This window comes from Felis catus, chromosome E3, assembly GCF_018350175.1.
Source record: "Felis catus isolate Fca126 chromosome E3, F.catus_Fca126_mat1.0, whole genome shotgun sequence".
In the NCBI taxonomy this organism is placed as follows: domain Eukaryota; kingdom Metazoa; phylum Chordata; class Mammalia; order Carnivora; family Felidae; genus Felis; species Felis catus.
The window spans coordinates 6,657,289-6,676,244 of NC_058383.1; the positions used below are offsets into that span (position 1 = coordinate 6,657,289).

At 41.6% G+C, this 18,956-nt stretch overlaps 1 protein-coding gene across 2 annotated transcripts; it reads left to right on the plus strand.

The window, feature by feature from the left end:
• Positions 1-632: 632 nt before the first annotated feature.
• On the plus strand, positions 633-11,595 carry LOC102901593 (zinc finger protein 501-like). 2 transcript variants are annotated; one of them, XM_011290491.4, is made up of 5 exons: positions 649-874; positions 2,229-2,398; positions 2,901-2,998; positions 6,673-6,799; positions 10,256-11,595. In XM_011290491.4, exons 2-5 carry the CDS (start codon positions 2,365-2,367, stop codon positions 11,467-11,469), a joined length of 1,473 nt encoding a protein of 490 aa, XP_011288793.2. In that variant the 5' UTR covers positions 649-874; positions 2,229-2,364; the 3' UTR covers positions 11,470-11,595. The 2 variants fall into 2 exon arrangements, with proteins under 2 accessions (XP_044903661.1, XP_011288793.2); XM_045047726.1 differs by lacking the exon at positions 2,229-2,398 and having other exon boundaries at positions 633-874.
• Positions 11,596-18,956: the final 7,361 nt, after the last annotated feature.

Sequence of the window (18,956 nt, forward strand, 5' to 3'; positions counted from 1 at the left end):
GAGAAAGGCACGATTAGATGTGGAGGAACTATTCAGGTGGCTGGTAATTTGGACCGCAAGGACACTTGTGATACAACTGGTTTCTCCTGGTGAAGAACTGGAACTACAGCCTCGAGCCTTTATAAACAGAGAAAAAGAAGTATCTTTCCTCTGGTTGCTCTTTGACTTCCATCCAGTACCAATGTTCATAAACCCCAGGTCGGCACAATCCCCACTTCAAAGCCCAACCTCCCTACTTGCCTTTTTCTCACATCTAACTTTTCCTTGTGAATTCCTTCCTATTCATGTTTATTTTATATCAACCAGGACAATGGCTTCTCACCCCTGCCTGTGGTTTCTACTTATCAGAATGCTTTCAATGAAATCACTAGCAGTGAGTTTGCAGACTCGGGGCTTTATTGTAAGAACGAGAAATACTAGGGAAAAAGACTGTGTAACAGGTGTATCCCCGCACCACCACCAATTAATAATCCAACACTGAAAATACTTGGAGCTTTTAAACGACAGATTCTCACTGTATTCAGAAAGGAGACCTATCAGATGGGGAAATATCTGCATTTTAAGGTTGACACTGAAGGCCTGCAGTTCTCTCCCCTCGCTCTCCAGAGCGCCCCCCCCCCCCCACCCGAGGGCAGGCACCGATGTCCCCGAGCCCTCTGGGAAGTGGAGTCCTTCCGCCGGGACCCCCGACCTGGCGCGGTCGCCTCCAAGTGCGCAGATGCGACTCCAGACGGAGCCTCAGGCTCGAGCCTTTTGTTCCCCCACAGCTCAGTGTGTCCGGAAAGCGACTCCGTCCTCCCCTCCGTCTTTCCCAGAGCGCAGCCCGGCGGGGACCCGCCCTGTGGCCGGAGCCGAGTGGGCAGCGCGTCCAGGGGTAAGAGAAAGCTGGACCCTAAGGCGCGGGCGTCGGCGACCCGCCGGTCCGTGCGCGCGGCTGCAGTGCCTCCCGCAGCAGCCCGGGCCAGGCTCTCAGGTTCCGGCCCGGCACATAAAGGGCCGGCCCTGCCCTCGTCCTATGCCCGCTCCCCGGTGCTGTGCGTAACCCTCCCGCTTCTCTCCGGCTGGGAGGCAAGCCGGGTCTGAGGCTTTAGTTCTGAGCCAGGAGGCGTCCGGGAAGCGCGGTTGCCCCTAAGCCCTCTGGGAAGTGGAGTCCGGGAGCGTGGAGGGGGCGTGGCCGAGCGGGGTACTGTGGGAGCGCGACTGCTCCCGCCGTTTTGGCCTTAAATCTTGCCACTGCACTAAGAGCCTTAACCTGAACTCCTGGGACAGAAAGAAAAAAAGTGGGGTCTGTGTCTTACTCATTCCCCAAAGGACGCAGCCTTTGGCTACAAGCCAAGAGTACGCTTCCAAGGGGAAGGATTAAGCCTGCGGTTAAACAGGCACAAACCGCAAGTTCCGTGCCCTTTACAAAGATTGGTCAGGCTCAAGTCCCAAACCACGCATTTCAAGTGCAAGCAGGATACAGTTAATAAATTATTTCTGGTGGGAGTATCAAGATGTGGCAGCCATTCAACAGGATGTGCTGCAGGTGTCTTTTTTGCAAATCCTGTTGAATTTTGTGTCAGCTTGTCCCCTTAGGCTGTACCGACTCGTTTTGTTCTTCCTGGTCATTCAGCCTGGTTTAAAGTTTAGTTTTTCTTCCTTGACATGAGGGAACCCATGTTGTCTGCCAGTTACTGTCTGTCAGTTATTACTGAAGTCTTTTGTTCTCGCCCTGACCATGCAAGGGAATCCTGGCCTGTACATTTTCAGGGTCTTTTAAAAAGGTTAGGAATCAGCTGTATACAGGCCCCATCTATCAACTGCCTGTCTCTATGAATAGTAAGGATGAATGAACTGTGGGAGTCCTGCTTTTATAGTTACCTGATGCTATAATCACAGGCTGTTTTATGGCCAGTTGTGTGCTTTAGGGTCTCCTGGGTGTTTCTGCACAGTCTGGAGCCAGGTGTGAGGCTCACAGTTCACTGCACTCACTGATTCTCTCCTGGTTTTGCCCTGGTTTGGCATATAGTGACTGGTATCAGTACTCTAGAGAATGCTCTTCTAGCTGTGGAGACTAATTTAGCCTAAATAATAAAGGTTACAAGCAAAGAAGAATTACTTCTGAGGCCCTAAGACTTAAACACATAGGAATAATCCCCTAGGAATAGAGATAGAGAGGAAGATGCCCCAGGGAGCAGGAACCAACTCCAGAGGATGGCAAGCCTAACTTCAAAATCTCTCTCCAGAACTTCAGAGTAGAGTTGAATGATTTTCACAAAGAAGCAGATTATGTATTGTTGGAAAGTCCATGTTTATCTCATCTGACACAGCAAATAAAGGAGAAATCATAGCAATAACAGGACAAAAAAAGAGAATCTAATCATGGATTATCTGACCATTGAAGCTGAGGAAGAAGGTAAGAATTACAGAAATAAACATGAAGTTGAAAGTGGGGACAAGTGGAAAAACACCTTTGATGAGAATTAAAAGGTTAGATGCCCCTGCATGAAAGGAAATGGAAGCAGACATGTCTCCAAGTAGAGAAACTCAGTAAGCGACCAATTTTGGAAATCACTAAGCAGGCTCCTTGTGACACATTCTCCAGTCCCATTTTCCTCTTTCAGCACTCCTGTGCCCATCCACATTCCCTCTGCAGCCATGGAAGAGAGAATATTCCATTTTCCACCCCCTGTTAGGCTATTATAAAAGGTTGATGTATTGTGGGTCTATAAGCTTAGCTTTTTGGGCAACAGACTTTCACTTTATCGTCTTATTGTACCCTCATCCCACCTTTTGGAGTGAAGTCAAGTGGGCCCTGTGTATACAATTTACCTGGCTTGTGATAACTTTTGTCCTAATGAATTTGGAAGTGGGGAAATAGAGCTTACCTCCTTCATAGCTTTTTCTTCTCCCTCTAGTCCTTCCAGCCATTACTACCGAGGATGCTTCTCTGCCCCAAAAACAGAACATGGAAGAAATGGAACCTACTGTTGAGCTCCTTCCTGTTGAGTTCCAGGCAAGTCTTTGATTTCCTCATATGAAATCTTAGCTTGGAGTTCACAGTGTGTCATTTGCTTTTTTCATCTTGCTTTGGAGGTCCACGGCAATCCCAACTAGAGAACTGAACCAAAGTAATCTTTCCTTGAAGACTTGAAGGTCTGGGGAGAGCTCAGGCTTGAGCACTGATTTTGGTAGTAGTCTGTGTGAACAGTATTTTAAATCACAAAACTAAGGGAACAGAAAAGAGATGAGATTTTATGACTGAGCTCTCCAACACTGTGAGATCAGGGAGATGAAGAGGAACCAGCAAAGGATACTGAGAAGATGTGGCCAGTGTGGCCAGTGAGGTAGGAAGTCAAAAGTTTGGCATCCTGGTAAACAATTGGAGAAAGTGTTTAAAAGGAGCAGGGAGTGATCAGCTGTTAAATGCTGCTGCTAAGTCAAGTAAGATGAGGCCTGAAAATTGACCATTGGATTTAAAAATATGAAGATCACTGGTCACTGCCAAGAACAATGTCATGGAGTTGTAGGAATGAAAGCCTGATCGGAAAGGGTTCAGAAGAGAATAGGAGAGAAGTTGGAAGCAGGGATGACTGACAGCCATTTTGGAGAGTTTTACGCTAAAGCAGAGGACAGAAATAGGGTGATAGCGGGAAGCAGTAGCAAGGCCAAAGAGGGTTTTTATTTTTTATTTTTTTAAGATGGGAGAAATAACAGGTTGCTTATAGGCATGTAAGAATGGATGGAGAAGAGAAGATGTCTAACAACTGAGCTCTGGGGAACTCTAACATTTAGAGCCACTTTTCAAACATAGCTTCATTTATTTTAAACAAGAAATCATGTGAGTTAGAAGTGATGCTTATTTCACAGTAAAACTGAGGCTCCCAGCGGCTCCTGGCTGGCTCAGTCAGTGGAGCATGCGATTCTTAATCTCAGGGATGTAAGTTTGAGACCCACGTTGAGCGTAGAAATTACTTAAACATAAAATCTTGTGGGGGTGCCTGGGTGGCTCAGTTGGTTGGGTGGCCAATTTTGGCTCAGGTCATGATCTCATGCTTTGTGGGTTCGAACCCCATGTCAGGTTCTGTGCTGACAGCTCAGAGCTTGGAGCTTCCTTTGGATTCTGTGTCTCCCTCTCTCTGCCCCTCCCCTGCTCACACTCTGTCTCAAAAATAAATAAATGTTAAAAAAAATTTTTTTAGGGGCCTCTGGGTGGCTCAGTAGGTTAAGCGTCCAACTTCAGCTCAGATCATGATCTCATGGTTTGTGAATTCGAGCCCTATGTTGGGCTCCGTGCTGACAGCTCAGAGCCTGGAGCCTGATTGGGATTTTGTGTCTCCCTGTCTCTCTGCCCCTCCCCCACTCATGGTCTGTCTCTCAAAAATAAATAAAAAACATAAAAAAATTATTTTTAAATCAGTAAATCCAAAATACATACATACATACATACATACATACATACATACATAAAAAGTAAATTTCAGGTGCCTGGGTGGCCCAGTTGGTTAAGTATCCGACTCTTGATTTTGGCTCAGGTCATGATCTCACAGTTCCTGAGACTGAGCCCTTTGCTGGGCTCTGTGCTGACAGCGTGAAGCTTACTTAGGATTCTCTCTCTCCGCCTCTCTCTGCCCCTTCCCCATTCATGTGCATATGCTCTTTCTCTCAAAATCAGTAAATAAACTTAAAAAACATAAAATCAGTAAATCCACTCATTCAGAACAACTGCAATTACTAAAAGATAACTAGATAAATCTAAAAGTCAAGACCCTAAGTACAGAGAAGGAAGAACAGCATGACTGTCTGTATACATTCAGGATATCAAGCAGAAGCTCTATAAAATCTCAGAATATTTCAGGAATCAGTATAAATTACATATCTGAGACTTACCCCATCTACAACAACTAAGCGCAATTAGTAATTGACATTTGGTTGTCATTCAGTGGTTAAATTTTTTTTTATGGTTTTTTTTTTTTTTTTTTTTTTGACAGAGAGAGAGACAGAACATGAGCAGGGGAGGGGCAGAGAGAGAGGGAGACACAGAATCCGAAGCAGGCTCCAGGCTCTGAGCTGTCAGCAAAAAGCCCAACGCGGGGGCTCAAACCCATGGACCGCGAGATCATGACCTGAGCTAAAGTCCGACACTCAACTGACTGAGCCACCCAGACGCCCCCCGAGTGGTTAATTTATATTAGATTTATTTAGTAAGATATGTGAGAGACAGAAAAATATAGGAAAGAGGATAGCCTTGCTATCAAATCACTATGTTGTACACCTGAAACTAATATACTTTATGTCAACTATACTTGAATTTAAAGAAAGAGTATATGGGGTGTCTGGGTGGCTCAGTTGATTGAGCGTCTGACTCTTGATTTCAGCTCAGGTCATGATCCCAGGGTCGGGGGATTGAGCCCCACATCAGGCTCTGCTCTGAGCATGGATCCTGCCTAAGATTCTTTCCCTCTGCCCTTCTCTCCTACTCATGCTCTTCTCTCTAAAGTAAAGTAAAGTAAAATAAAATAAAATAAAATAAAATAAAATAAAATAAAATAAAATAAAATAAAATAAAATAAAAAATAAAATAAAATAAAATAAAATAAAAAATAAAATAAAATAAAATAAAATAAAATGAAATGAAATGAAATAAAATATGTTGTTCCATTAAAAAAAAAAAAAAAGAAACAAAAGAGTATAGCTTTGGAGCCAGACTGTCTGGGTCCAGATGTCATATCTGATCCTCACATCTGTAAATACTGTTAATAATAGTACTTATCTCATGAAGTTATCATTACAAGAGGTAGTTCAAAGGGCTCAGCACATAGAAAATATAAGTGTTAGCTGTTACTATTTTCCCTAATACAGACTAATACATAGAAATCTTAGACTGTTCCATTAAAATAAAGGTTTAACCGTCATATTAAAAAATACTGTCTCTTGGGGCACCTGGGTGGCTCAGTCGGTTGAGCGGCCGACTTCAGCTCAGGTCATGATCTCGCAGTCCGTGAGTTCGAGCCCCGCGTCGGGCTCTGGGCTGATGGCTCAGAGCCTGGAGCCTGCTTCCGATTCTGTGTTTCCCTCTCTCTCTGCCCCTCCCCCATTCATGCTCTGTCTCTCTCTGTCTCAAAAATAAATAAAACGTTAAAAAAAAAATTAAAAAAAAATACTGTCTCTTATAGATTGTTCTCCTCCCCAAGTTCTATAAGAATATGCTTGTTCTTGGGGCGCCTGGGTGGCTCAGTCAGTTGAGCATCTGACTTCGGCTCAGGTCATGATCTCACAGTCCATGGGTTCAAGCCCTGCATCGGGCTCTGTGCTGACAGCTCAGAGCCTGGAGCCTGCTTCCGATTCTGTGTCTCCTTCTCTCTCTGCCCTCCCCAACTTGTGCTCTGTCTCTCTCTATCAAAAAATAAATAAACATAGGGGCGCCTGGGTGGCGCAGTCGGTTAAGCGTCCGACTTCAGCCAGGTCATGATCTCGCGGTCCGTGAGTTCGAGCCCCGCGTCAGGCTCTGGGCTGATGGCTCAGAGCCTGGAGCCTGTTTCTGATTCTGTGTCTCCCTCTCTCTCTGCCCCTCCCCCGTTCATGCTCTGTCTCTCTCTGTCCCAAAAATAAATAAAAAACGTTGAAAAAAAAATAGTGTTAAAAATAAATAAACATAAAAAAAATTAAAGAATATGCTTGTTCTTCCAGGAATTGGTGACAGTCAAGGATGAGGAAATGGACTTCAGTCATGTGGAGGAAGAAGAGCTGAATTCTGCCCAAAGGTACATGGGCATTGATATGAAAGTGGAGAATTGTGGGAGCCTGGTATTTTGGGGTAAGGAAATTATTTTGTAATGCAAACTGCTTACTGGGACATAAACTTCCTCTATAACTCATGGCATCTAAAATGCCATAGTTTTGCTTAAAATCCAGAAAGCCCTGATCTCCTAGGAGATCCCTGATCACTCTGGGCTCAGAATTGGGCTTTTTTTCTCTTTTGGCAAGTAAAAGTTTACTATTTCTGGTATTGAAAAAGGATAGCTTTATTACATTGGTTTTAAGATTTATAAAATTATAGTGACCAAAACAGTGTGGTACTGGTATAGATGTAAATCGATAGAACAGAATAGATAGTCCAGAAATAGACCTGCACATATGTGGTCAATTTTTTTTTGCAATCATTCATTTTATCTTTTTTTTTTTTTTAAGGAATAGAATTTAGTGTCTCTTATGTTTTGTCTCCCTTTCTGTTTTTTATCTTAATTTTCACTTCCTTTTCCCTGTGTTCATCTGTTTTGTTTCTTGAATTCCACATATGCGTGAAATCATATATTTGTCTTTCTCTGACTTATTCTACCTAGCATAATACACTCTATTTCCATCCGTGTTGTTGCAAATGGCAAGATTTCATTCTTTTTGATTGCCAAGTAATATTCCATTGTATATATATACCACATCTTCTTTATCCATTCGTCATTTGATGGACATTTGGGCTCTTCCCGTAATTTTGCTATTGTCAATAGTGTCGCTATAAACATTGGGGTGCATGTGCTCCTTCAAATCAGCATTTTTGTATCCTTTGGATAAATACCTAATAGTGTAATTGCTGGGTTATAGGGTGTTCTATTTTTAATTTTTTGAGGAACCTCCAAACTTTTCCAGAGTGGCTGCACCACGAACTGCAAGATTATGACCTGAGCCGAAGTCAGACACTTAACCAGCTGAACCACCCAGGCACCCCATATAGTTGGATTTAAATCTTACATATAGCTACTTGTCTTCTATTTGTTCCATCTATTCCTTATTCATTTTTCTTTCTTTTTCACTTTTTTGGTTGCATATTTTTTTACTCTATTTTATATCCACAATTAGCTTACCATTAAACCTTATTTAAAGTTCTTTTAATGGTTGTCTTAGAGTTACCAAATGCTTCTTTAATTAATCACAGTTATCTATTTTTAAAATTTATTTATTTTGAGAGAGAGAGAGAGCAGAGGAGGGGCAGAGAGAGAAAGAGGGAGAATCCCAGGCAGGCTCTGTGCTGTCAGCACAGAGCCCAATGCAGGGCTCGAATTCATAAACCATGGGATCATGACCTGAGCCAAAACCAAGAGTTGGACGCTTAACCAACTGAGCCATGCAGGTACCCCAGTCACGGTATATTTTTATTATTTTTAAATTTTTCTTATTTTTTTTAATTTTTAAAATGTTTATTATTTTTGAGAGAGAGAGAGAGAGAGACAGAGAGCAAGCAGGGAAGGGGCAGACAGAATCGGAAGCAGGCTCCAGGCTCTGAGCTGTCAGCATAGAGCCCGATACGGGGCTTGAACTCATAGACCACAAGATCATGACCTGAGCTGTAGTCGGCAGCCCAACTGACTGAGCCACGGAGGCACCCCAATCACAGTATATTTTTAAAGAGTAATATACCAGGGGCACCTGGGGGGCTCAGTCGGTTAAGCCTCCCACTTCAATTCAGGTCATGATCTCACAGTTCCTGAGTTTGAGCCCCACATCGGGCTCTCTACTGTCAGCACAGAACCTGCTTCAGATCCTCTGTCTCCCTCTCTTTCTGCACCTCCCCTGCCAAAAATAAGTAAACATTTATTAGAAAGAAAAAGAATATTATACCACATCATGTCTGGTATAAGAACCTTACTTCTGGAGACTTCTAATTCCTCTCTCCCATCTTTTGTATAATTGTTCTCATGCATTTTACCTTTACATACACTATAAAATCACAATACATTGCTACTATTTTTGTTTGACAGTCAATTATCTCTTAGAGTAATTAAAAATAAGAAAAAAAGGGGGGGTGGACCCTGGGTGGCTCAGTTGGTTAAGCTTCTGACTTTGGCTGAGGTCACGATCTCAAAGTTCATGGGTTTGAGCCCAGTGTCGGGCTCTGGGCTAAAAGGTAAGAGCCTGGAGCCTGCTTCAGATTCTATGTTTCTCTCTCTCTCTGCCCCTCCCCTGCTCATGCTCTGTCTCTCTCAAATAAACATAAAAAAATTTTTTAGTAAGAAAAAAATTAATTTTATATCTATTTTCATTTATGCCATTGCCAGCACTATTCATTTTTTATATTGATCAGGGGTTGGCAAACTTTCTCTATAAAGGACCAGATGGTAAACATTCTCTGCTTTGTGAGCCATATACTCTTTGGCAATTAGTTAACTTTGCCATTGTAGCATGAAGGCAGCTATAAACAATATGTAAGCAAGTGAGAGTGGCCAGATTTGGTCTGTGGTGGGTCAGTTTGGCCCATTGATACAAGTTTTTGACTTGTACCAATCACCTTCTGCCTATAAGAGCATTTCTTTCTTTCTTTTTTAATCCGAGTTAGTTAACATATAGTGTAATAATGATTTCAGGAATAGAATTTAGTGACTCGTCACTTACATATAATACCCAGTGCTCATCCCCAAAAGTGCCCTCCTTAATGCCTATCACCCATTTAGCCCATCTCCTCACTCACCTCCCCTCCAGCAACCCTCAGTTTATTCTCTGTATTTAAGCGTCTCTTATGGTTTGCTTCCCTGTTTTTATCTTATTTTTGCTTCTTTTCCCCTATGTTCATCTGTTGTTTCTTAAATTCCACATATGAGTGAAATCATATGATATTTGTCTTTCTCTGACTTATTTCTGGGGGACTGGAGGGAACTATTGAAAAAGTCAAAAGTGTTGTTTCTGGGTGATTATTATAAATGATTTTTTTTGTCTTGTACTTTTTCAAAACTGTCTAATCTCAACCTGTGTTTTCATCTTTCCACCCTTCTCTAGATGTTTTATATTAACATTTATTCTCATCCCACCTGCTTATATCCTCCTTTCTGGTTAGTCTGCTCAGTTTTCCACTCTCTTAAGTACAGCATCCTCATTGTCCTTTTATTGTGCCTTATATTACTCATTCTCCCATCTCTGTTATTTTCTGACACTTCCTCTGCCACTGCCAGGAAGTGCTTTCTGAAAACATTCTAATAAACATGTTTAATAAGCATCATTTTTGGGGTTGCCTAGGTGGCTCAGTTGGTTGAGCATCTGATTCTTGGTTTCAGCTCAGGTCATGGTCTCACGGTTGTGGGATCAAGCCTCACGCTGGGCTGTGCGCTGACAGCAAGGAGCTGTCTCTCCCTCTCTGCCCCTCTCTCTGGATCTCTCTTTCTCTAAAAATAAATAAACACTTTTTAAAAAGCATCATTTTTGTTTTATTTTCCTCTTGCTAACTCAGCAGTTTTCTTTCTCTCATCACAGAGAAAACAAAAATACGTGTACTTTTTATTTATTTCAGATTCCGAATCTATACCTGAAACTAAAGAATCTTTTTCAAAGCAAGAACTTTATGAAGAAGTGTCCTCCGAAAGAGAGCTGATAATAGAAAGACTTAAAAAGGTTGAGGCCTGGGACTCCAGACTGATAGAAGCCTGGCAATGTGAAGGCACATTAGAAAGGCAGCAAGGAAACCAGAAGAAAGATTTAAGGCAAGCCACAATTAAACACAACAAAACCACTGTGGAGGATTGTAATGAAATTGCGGAAAGTTCAAACCCAATCAAACATCGAAATATTTACTCAGTGAAAAAGCCTTGGAAGTGCAATGAATGTGGGAAGTTCTTCAGTTACTACTCAGCCTTTATCCTACATCAGAGAATTCATACTGGAGAGAAGCCTTATGCATGTACTGAATGTGGAAAGGCCTTCAGTCGGAGCTCATCACTTATTCAGCATCAGAGAATTCACACGGGAGAAAAACCTTACGAGTGTAGCAAATGCGGGAAAGCCTTCAGTCATCGGTCAGCCCTCATTCAGCATCATATCATTCACACTGGAGAAAAGCCCTATGAGTGCAATGAATGTGGGAAAGCCTTCAACCAAAGCACATACCTTATTCAACACCACAGAATCCATACTGGAGAGAAACCCTATAAATGCAAGGAATGTGGGAAAGCTTTCAATGATACCTCATCCCTAATTAAACATCAAAGAGTTCATACTGGAGAAAAACCTTATGGATGTAAAGAATGTGGGAAAGCCTTTAGTGACAGGTCGGGCCTCACTCAACATCAGAGAACTCATACAGGGGAAAAGCCATATGAATGCAGTGAATGTGGGAAAGCTTTCAGCTACTGTTCAGCTCTTATTCAACATCAAGGAACCCATACTGGGGAGAAACCTTACAAATGTAACGAATGTGGGAAAGCCTTCAGTGATCGCTCAGCTCTCATAAGACACCAAAGAATTCATACTGGGGAGAAACCTTACAAATGTAAAGAATGTGAGAAAGCCTTCAGCCAGAGCTCATCTCTTACAAAGCATCTGAGAACTCATACTGGAGAGAAACCATATAAATGCAGTGGTTGTGACAAAGCCTTCAGTCAGAGTTCATCTCTTATTCAACATCAGAAAACCCATACAGGAGAAAAACACTACAGATGTAAGAAATGTGAGAAAACCTTCAGTGTGCGTTCAGCCTTTTATCAACATAAAGAAATTCATGATGAATAGAATGCAGTAAATTCATGAAATAGTTATGTATTCTTGGGGCACCCAGCTGGCTCAATAAGGCTGGCTCAATGCAATTCTTGATATTGGGGTCATGAGTTCGAGTCCCATGTTGGGCAGAGTTTACTTCAAAAAAGAAAAAAGAGGGGCACCTGGGTGGCTCAGTCGGTTAAGCATCCGACTTCAGCTCAGGTCATGATCTTGCACTCCATGAGATTAAGCCCTACATCAGCTCAGAGCCTAGAGCTTGCTTCAGATTCTGTGTCTCCCTCTCTCTCTGCCCCTTTCCCACTGGCACTCTTTCTCTCTTAAAAGTAAACATTAAAAAAAGAAAAAAGAATTATGTATTCTCTACTGATCATGTAGACCTGTGTTCTAAATATTACAGGGTACTACAAAAATGTATGAGGCTGCATCATGCAAAAAACAGCTCTCTTCCTTGAAATGGTATTAGGTATGGGAAGAGGACAAGAGGTATAGTAACAGAACCCAAGAAGGTGAAGAGTGGAGAATTCCTAGGGGAGCACAGAAGGAGAAAGTCTGGTTAAGTCAGAGAAAAGAGAGTCAGGAGCTAAGCATCTAATATCAGTAGAAAAACTAATCCAAGCAGCAGACTTAACAGTACTTGAGGCTGATGGCTCTCTAAATAGTAGTTTCAACCTGAAGCCAAGTGTGGAGGATCAGGATCCCAGAGAGGAAAATCACCAGGATGTTTCTCTAGGAAAATAAAGAGGAAGAAAAATATCTAAGCCTAGGAAATCCTCCTTTTCTCTGTCCCTGCACTCCACTTGTTCACTTGAACATTTGCAAACATTTAAACCCTTGCTTATTAATCCTGGGTGTACACTGAAATCATCTGAAAAATACCTGGGTCCCAGTCCTAGAGATGCTGATTAAATTTGGCCTGGGGTGTAGCCTGGGCATCAGGAATTTAAAAACTCCTCAGGTAGTTCCAATATGCAGCCAAGATTAAGAACCACTGATTTAGGCTCTTAGTGCACAAGGATCAAGTCAATAAGGAAGGATAATAACAACCCACGTTCATTCTCGGGAGCTCTCTGTGTCCTTGTTTCTGCCTTTTTTTTCTCTTGCCAATTATATAATGTCATCCTTTCTTTTACCTGACGTTGGATCCTTTTGTTTGGTCCTTTTTTGTTTTCTCTGACTTTGTGTAAATTGAGCTGCCTGACCCTAACTTCTGCTCTGGCCCCTTACCCTTGCTAAATGTGCTCTTTTAAGTCTGCTTACAGCTTTCTCAACCTCTTCTGCCCACAAAGATCATATATTGTGCTTGCTACCCATGGCCCGATGGTGGCAAATATTAACCATAAGAAACAAGAGGAGACCCTAAAGACCAAAATCAGGAGTGGAGACAGGGTGACTGGAAGGGAACTTCAAAGGGTTAAACTTTTGACTCCAACTGTATAGTTTGTATCTTAGGATTTCCTGAAATTATAATAAAATTTAGTTGTGTGCACGAATTAATACTGAACTTCAAGGGATGTAGGTGGAAGGAAAGGTAAATAAAAAGTGTTTCTACATTTAGTATGACAAACAGTAGTAATGCTAAAGAGATTACGAGAAATTACAGATGATACCGTAATCCCTAAAGAATACCCATTAAATAATAATGCAAGTAGAGGAATTAAATCACATATTAAAAAATGTTTAACCCTAGGGGTGCCTGCTGGCTTAGTCAAGGAGCATGCGACTCTTGGGGTTGTGAGTTTGAGTCCTACATTGGGTGTAGAGATTACCCAAATAAATAAGACTTAAAATGTTTAACCCAGAAGAAGGCAGGAAAGGAGGAAGAGAGACACAGAACAAATTGTAAACAGGCAGCAAACTGGGAGACCTAAGTTCAACCATATCAGCAATTGCATTAAACATAAAAGAAACACTCCAAATAAAACTGACAGGTTGTCAGACTGAATAAAGAATGACCCAACTATATCTAAAAGAGGAACACTTTAAATACAGAAACACAGGTGAACATTCAAGAGATAAAGATACACAATGAAAACACTAATAAGAAAGCTGGATATGTTAATATCAGATATAATACAATTCAAGAAGGTATCATCATAAACAGAGGACATTTTATAATGATGAAATGGTCAATTCATCAAGGTTGGTAAATCTTATAATGTGTAACTGTGTTACAGATGTGACGTGTTAATATTATAAATAAGATCATTTTAAGTTTACTAATATATTATGTGCCTAATATCAGGGCTTCCAAAATCACAAAGTAAAAACTGACAGAACTAAATTTTAAAAAAGAACAATCCACAATTTTATAATTGGAAATTATAACACTCCATTCTCAGCAGCTGATAGAATATCTAGACAACAAATATTAAAGATTTAGAAGAGCTGAACAATATGTCTATATTGTCTACCATCTTGAATTGAGTGGCATATATACTTTATAGAACACACAAGGAACATGCAGCAACTTCAGAGTACACATTCCCTTCAAGTGCACATGAAATGTTCAAGTTAGATTGTACACTGGGCCTTAGAGCAAGGCTCAGTAAATTTAAAGGACTTAGAATATTCTCTACTACATTTGATGAAAGTAGAGATCAATAAAAATAAGAGGAGGGGTGGGGCGCCTGGGTGGCTCAGTCAGTTAAGTATTTGACTTCACCTCAGGTCATGATCTCACGATCTGTGAGTTCGAGCCCCGCGTCAGGTTCTGTGCTGACAGCTCGCAGCCTGGAGCCTGCTTCGGATTCTGTGTCTCCCTCTCTCTCTGCCCCTCCCCTGCTCATGCTCTGTCTCTCTCTGTCTCAAAAATAAATTTTAAAAAATCAGCAACAACAACAAAAAAATAGGAGGGGTGCCTGGGTGGCTCAGTGGGTTAAGCATCCAACTTTGGCTCAGGTCATGATCTCACGGTTTGTGGGTTCGAGCCCTGCATCGGGCTCTGTGCTGACAGCTCAGAGCCTGGAGCCTGCTTTGGATTCTGTGTCTCCTTCTCTCTCTTCCCCTCCCCAACCTGTGCTCTGTCTCTCTGTCTTTCAAAAATAAATAAATGTTACAAAAAAAAAAAAAAAGGTTGAGGGGCATCTGGGTGGCTCAGTCAGTTATGCCTCTGACTCTTGATCTCAGCTCAGGTCATAATCTCACTGTTTGTGAGTTCCAGCCCCGCATCGCATTCTGCATTGATTGCGCAGAGCCTGCTTGGGATTCTGTCTCCCCTTCTCTCTAACACTTGCCCACTTGTGCTCTCCCTCTCTCAAATAATAAACTTAAAAAAAAAAAAAGGTTGAAAGTCCATCATCTCAGTTTCCATTGAAAGACTAAAAGTGGAAGAAAATTTAAACACAAAGTAAAAGAAAATATATGATAAAGAGAAGAAATTTTTAAAATACAAAGCAGATACACAATAAAGAAAATCAACAAAGGCAAAGGTTGGTACTTTGTGTATGGCTACTTTTACAAACAACAGAAAACTGGGAGAGTACACAAGAAAATTATATGTAGGCATTGGAGGGAGTGAAGTGAATGGAGCAGGGGTAGAGTGCCACCCTCTACTGTATTTTGTTTTGATTTTTGAGTCACTCAAAAAATTTTAGTATCCATCTAGTACTATTCTAAGCCATATTGGATCCTGAAGCAAAAAGAAACATATATGCCCCTATATACACTTATCAAAATATCTTCCCGTGGTTTGAATCAGATTGGAAAAGTTAATAAAAGCTCCATAATTAAGAAAAAATGACTATAGAGGCGCCTGGCTGGCTCAGTCAGTAGAGCATGTGATTCTTGATCTTGGGGTTGTGAGTTTGTGCCCCTTGCTGGGCATCAAGTTTACTTAAAAAATAAAAAGATAGATAGATAGATAGATAGATAGATAGATAGATAGATAGATAGATAAAAATGAAAAAAAAAATGACAACCTGTACAAAGTGGGATGTGATGGCTTCATGGTCCAGGAACCATGAGCTGATTAGAAATAACTGTTCCAAATTCACAATAATCCTGGATTATAAAATAAGCAAACAATAATTTGTCTTATCTAAAAGTCTGATATTTTGTTTTTCATGGATTTTTTGCATTAATTTTGATTTAGAAGATATTGCATTAAAACATTATTTCTCTTGATTACTGAGGTTTTTTGGTGCCCTCTTAAATTTTGCATCCAAGGTGATTGCTTCATTTGCCTCACCCTGATCCCTGCCCTGAACACATTAGACGGGATCATCTGGAGCTGGAGAGCTGGAATGGAGGGGATTCAGTGATTTTCATCACGCCCAGAGAAAGCAAAGACTCTTTGTGGACATATTTCTTTAAAGACTCATGGGGCACTTGGGTGGCTCAGTAGAATGGGTGTCTGACTTCGTCTCAGGTCATGATCTCACAGCTGGTGAGTTCGAGCCCCGAGATGGGCTCTCTGCTGTCAGCACAGAGCCCTCTTTGATTCCTGTCTCCCCCTCTCTCTCTGCCCCTCCCCAACTCATGCTTTCTGTCTCAAAAATAAACAAAAACATAAAAAAAAAACCTCATTAAAAGACTGTAGGGGCGCCTGGGTGGCGCAGTCGGTTAAGCGTCCGACTTCAGCCAGGTCACGATCTCGCGGTCTGTGAGTTCGAGCCCCGCGTCAGGCTCTGGGCTGATGGCTCAGAGCCTGGAGCCTGTTTCCGATTCTGTGTCTCCCTCTCTCTCTGCCCCTCCCCCGTTCATGCTCTGTCTCTCTCTGTCCCAAAAATAAATAAACGTTGAAAAAAAAAAATTTTTTTTTAAAAAGACTGTAAAGATATGGGTAGGTTTTAGGAAATTCTAAAACTTGATTTGTATTTTTGTTGTTGTTGTTGTTGTTGTTGTTTACTAAGAATCACAGCTTGGTGTTACTGGGCAATTTGGGTTTTCTTCTTTGTGACTGAGGAAATCAACAGAGACACCCATCGGTTATCCAATCTCACTCTAGGATTTTCCATCTGGAGGTCTGGAAGCTTCATCTCAGGGGCCCTTCAGGGAACCACATGCCTCCTGACAGGGTCCAAAAACCCAATATCCAACTACAGTCGCTGAGCTCATGCTCCTATCCCTGCTCCAACTGGGGACCTCAGTCGCGCTGTCCATACCCATGGCAAGATTGCTGGAACTATACAGATTAACTCAGGTGAGTGATTAAAAAGCTCATTTTCATTTTATCACCCTTTACCCACCGATCTGAACAACCTCCTTGCAGTTTCAACCCAAAGTCACAGTGCAGTCCCCCTCAAAATGTAAAGGAGCACACAGGCATTCCTCCTCATTCAGCAAACATTTTCCCGTGACCCTGTTTCCTCATCAGTACAATGAGGAAAACAATAGCACCTACTTCACAGAGTTGTTATGTGGATGCTGTAAATTAATTCATGGAAAGCGCATGAGATAGTCCCTGGAAGACAGGGAAATCCTCAATAAATGCAAGATATTACCTATTAGTTTTGGTTATTATATAAACTTTTTTTGTTTAACTTTTTTTTCAACGTTTATTTATTTTTGGGACAGAGAGAGACAGAGCATGAACGGGGGAGGGGCAGAGAGAGAGGGAGACACAGAATCGGAAACAGGCTCCAGGCTCTGAGCCATCAGCCCAGAGCCTGACGCGGGGCTCGAACTCACAGACCGCGAGATCGTGACCTGGCTGAAGTCGGACGCTTAACCGACTGCGCCACCCAGGCGCCCCGTATATAAACTTTTAATAAAAATATGTGAGGGGCAGGGCACCTAGGTGGCTCAGTCGGTTAAGTGTCCGACTCTTGATTTCGGCTTCGGTCATGATCCCAGGGTTGTGGGATGGAGCCGTGCGTTGAGCTCCACACTGAGTATGGAGCCTGCTTGAGATTCTCTCTCTCTCTCTCTCTCTCTCTCTGCTCCTCTTCCCCCACTTGTGCTCTCCCTCAAGAAAAAAAATAATAAAATAAAAATACATGAATGATTTTAAGGGATTCTCAACCATTGTTGAAGAAATAAAATGCATCATTCAGATAACCAGAAAAGTGGCTGGTGATAACTTTGTTCAGTTTCAAGGAAGAAATGAAAAAGTTTTGAGACTCATGGAAATTAACTGAGAGCCATGGGAAAACACCAAAACGAAGTTCAAGGAAATAATTAAACTGTTCTACAAGAGAACAAGATATTGATGAACAGGAAGATGTTCAAGCTAGCAAGAGCCTAGAATCTTCACGTATTTGCTGAAAAGAGCTGAGCAGTAAATAACTTAAATGATTTGAATATAGTCTCCCTCGAGAATGATATACTGTACATTACTGCATATATTTTGCATATATACATATTTGCTGTGTACAAGTGTTCATACAAAATCACATATTTTGGGTAAGGTAAAGGATTTTACAGGAATAATTGTGAAGTCATTTGATTCATCTCACCATCTAAATTCAGAACCTATCCTCCACCTAAATACTGTGTATTTTCACAGTAAATAGAATATTTGGGAAATAATAAGATAACTGGTTTGACTGGATTTTGACAGAAAAGGCATGATTCATACTGAGAAGATCCTGGACATTAGGATAAGAAATAGGGACTTTAGAGGCACTGGGGTGGTTCAGTCGGTTCAGCGTCCGACTTCAGCTCAGGTCATGATCTCACAGTTCATGAGTTTGAGCCCTGCATTGGGCTTTGTGCTGACAGCTGGGAGCCTGGAACCTGCTTCAGATTCTGAGTTTCCCTCTCTCTCTCTACCCCTCCCTTGCTCATGCTCTGTCTGTCTCTCTCAAAAATAAACATTAAAAAAAAAATAGGGACTTTATTTGGGGGCCTTGGTTATCTAATGAGTTTTTTTCTTTTTCCTAAGCACAGGGATGACAATGGTGAAATATCATACGGTAGAACACCAGTTGCCCAGAATTTCTGGGGATGTAGCTGTTCCAAATTTATAAAATCATAATCATAATAATTGTTTCAGCTTCAACATCATGTGCACCTACCCTCACTGTTTTAGATCTTGTGAGAAACTACAACAGCCCTGGAAATGCCCTCCCTCTGCACTCCTGATTATGACCACCGCTTTCCTCTTAGGCAGGTCTATGGGAGGAAGGCATACAATCTGAGGGATGTGGAACCACATTAGCTACATGTCTGATTGTCAAGGGGGAAAGGCATTGCTATAGTGCAATAGAAACAATGGGGAAATCTATTGATTCCAATCATGTAGTTTGAATCAAGAGATGACTTTTAATGCAAAGCTGTGTTAGCTGCTCCGAAGCTATTTTAGTCATTTCATAAATGCTCTGGTTTTTTCTTAAACTGTAATTTCTCTGTAAATTGGTTAGTCCATCCCTGGACTATCAAGAATACAAAATAAGATTTATTTACTTTATTATTTTCTTTTTAGATTTGTTTTTGTTTTTACTTTATTTTAGAGAGTGCTAGCAGGGGAGAGGGGCAGCAGGAGAGGGAGAGAGAGATAATGGGAGAGAGAGAGAGAAACAAAGAGAATCTCAAGCAGGCTCCATGCCCAGCACAGAGCC

Excerpts from the sequence above, each read along its gene's own strand:
- LOC102901593 (XM_011290491.4), top strand. The coding sequence starts at position 2,365 with ATGGATTATCTGACCATTGAAGCTGAGGAAGAAG. Across the intron at positions 2,999-6,672 it reads TCCTTCCTGTTGAGTTCCAG|GAATTGGTGACAGTCAAGGA; the intron begins GCAAGTCTTTGA and ends TTGTTCTTCCAG. Across the intron at positions 6,800-10,255 it reads TGGGAGCCTGGTATTTTGGG|ATTCCGAATCTATACCTGAA; the intron begins GTAAGGAAATTA and ends TATTTATTTCAG.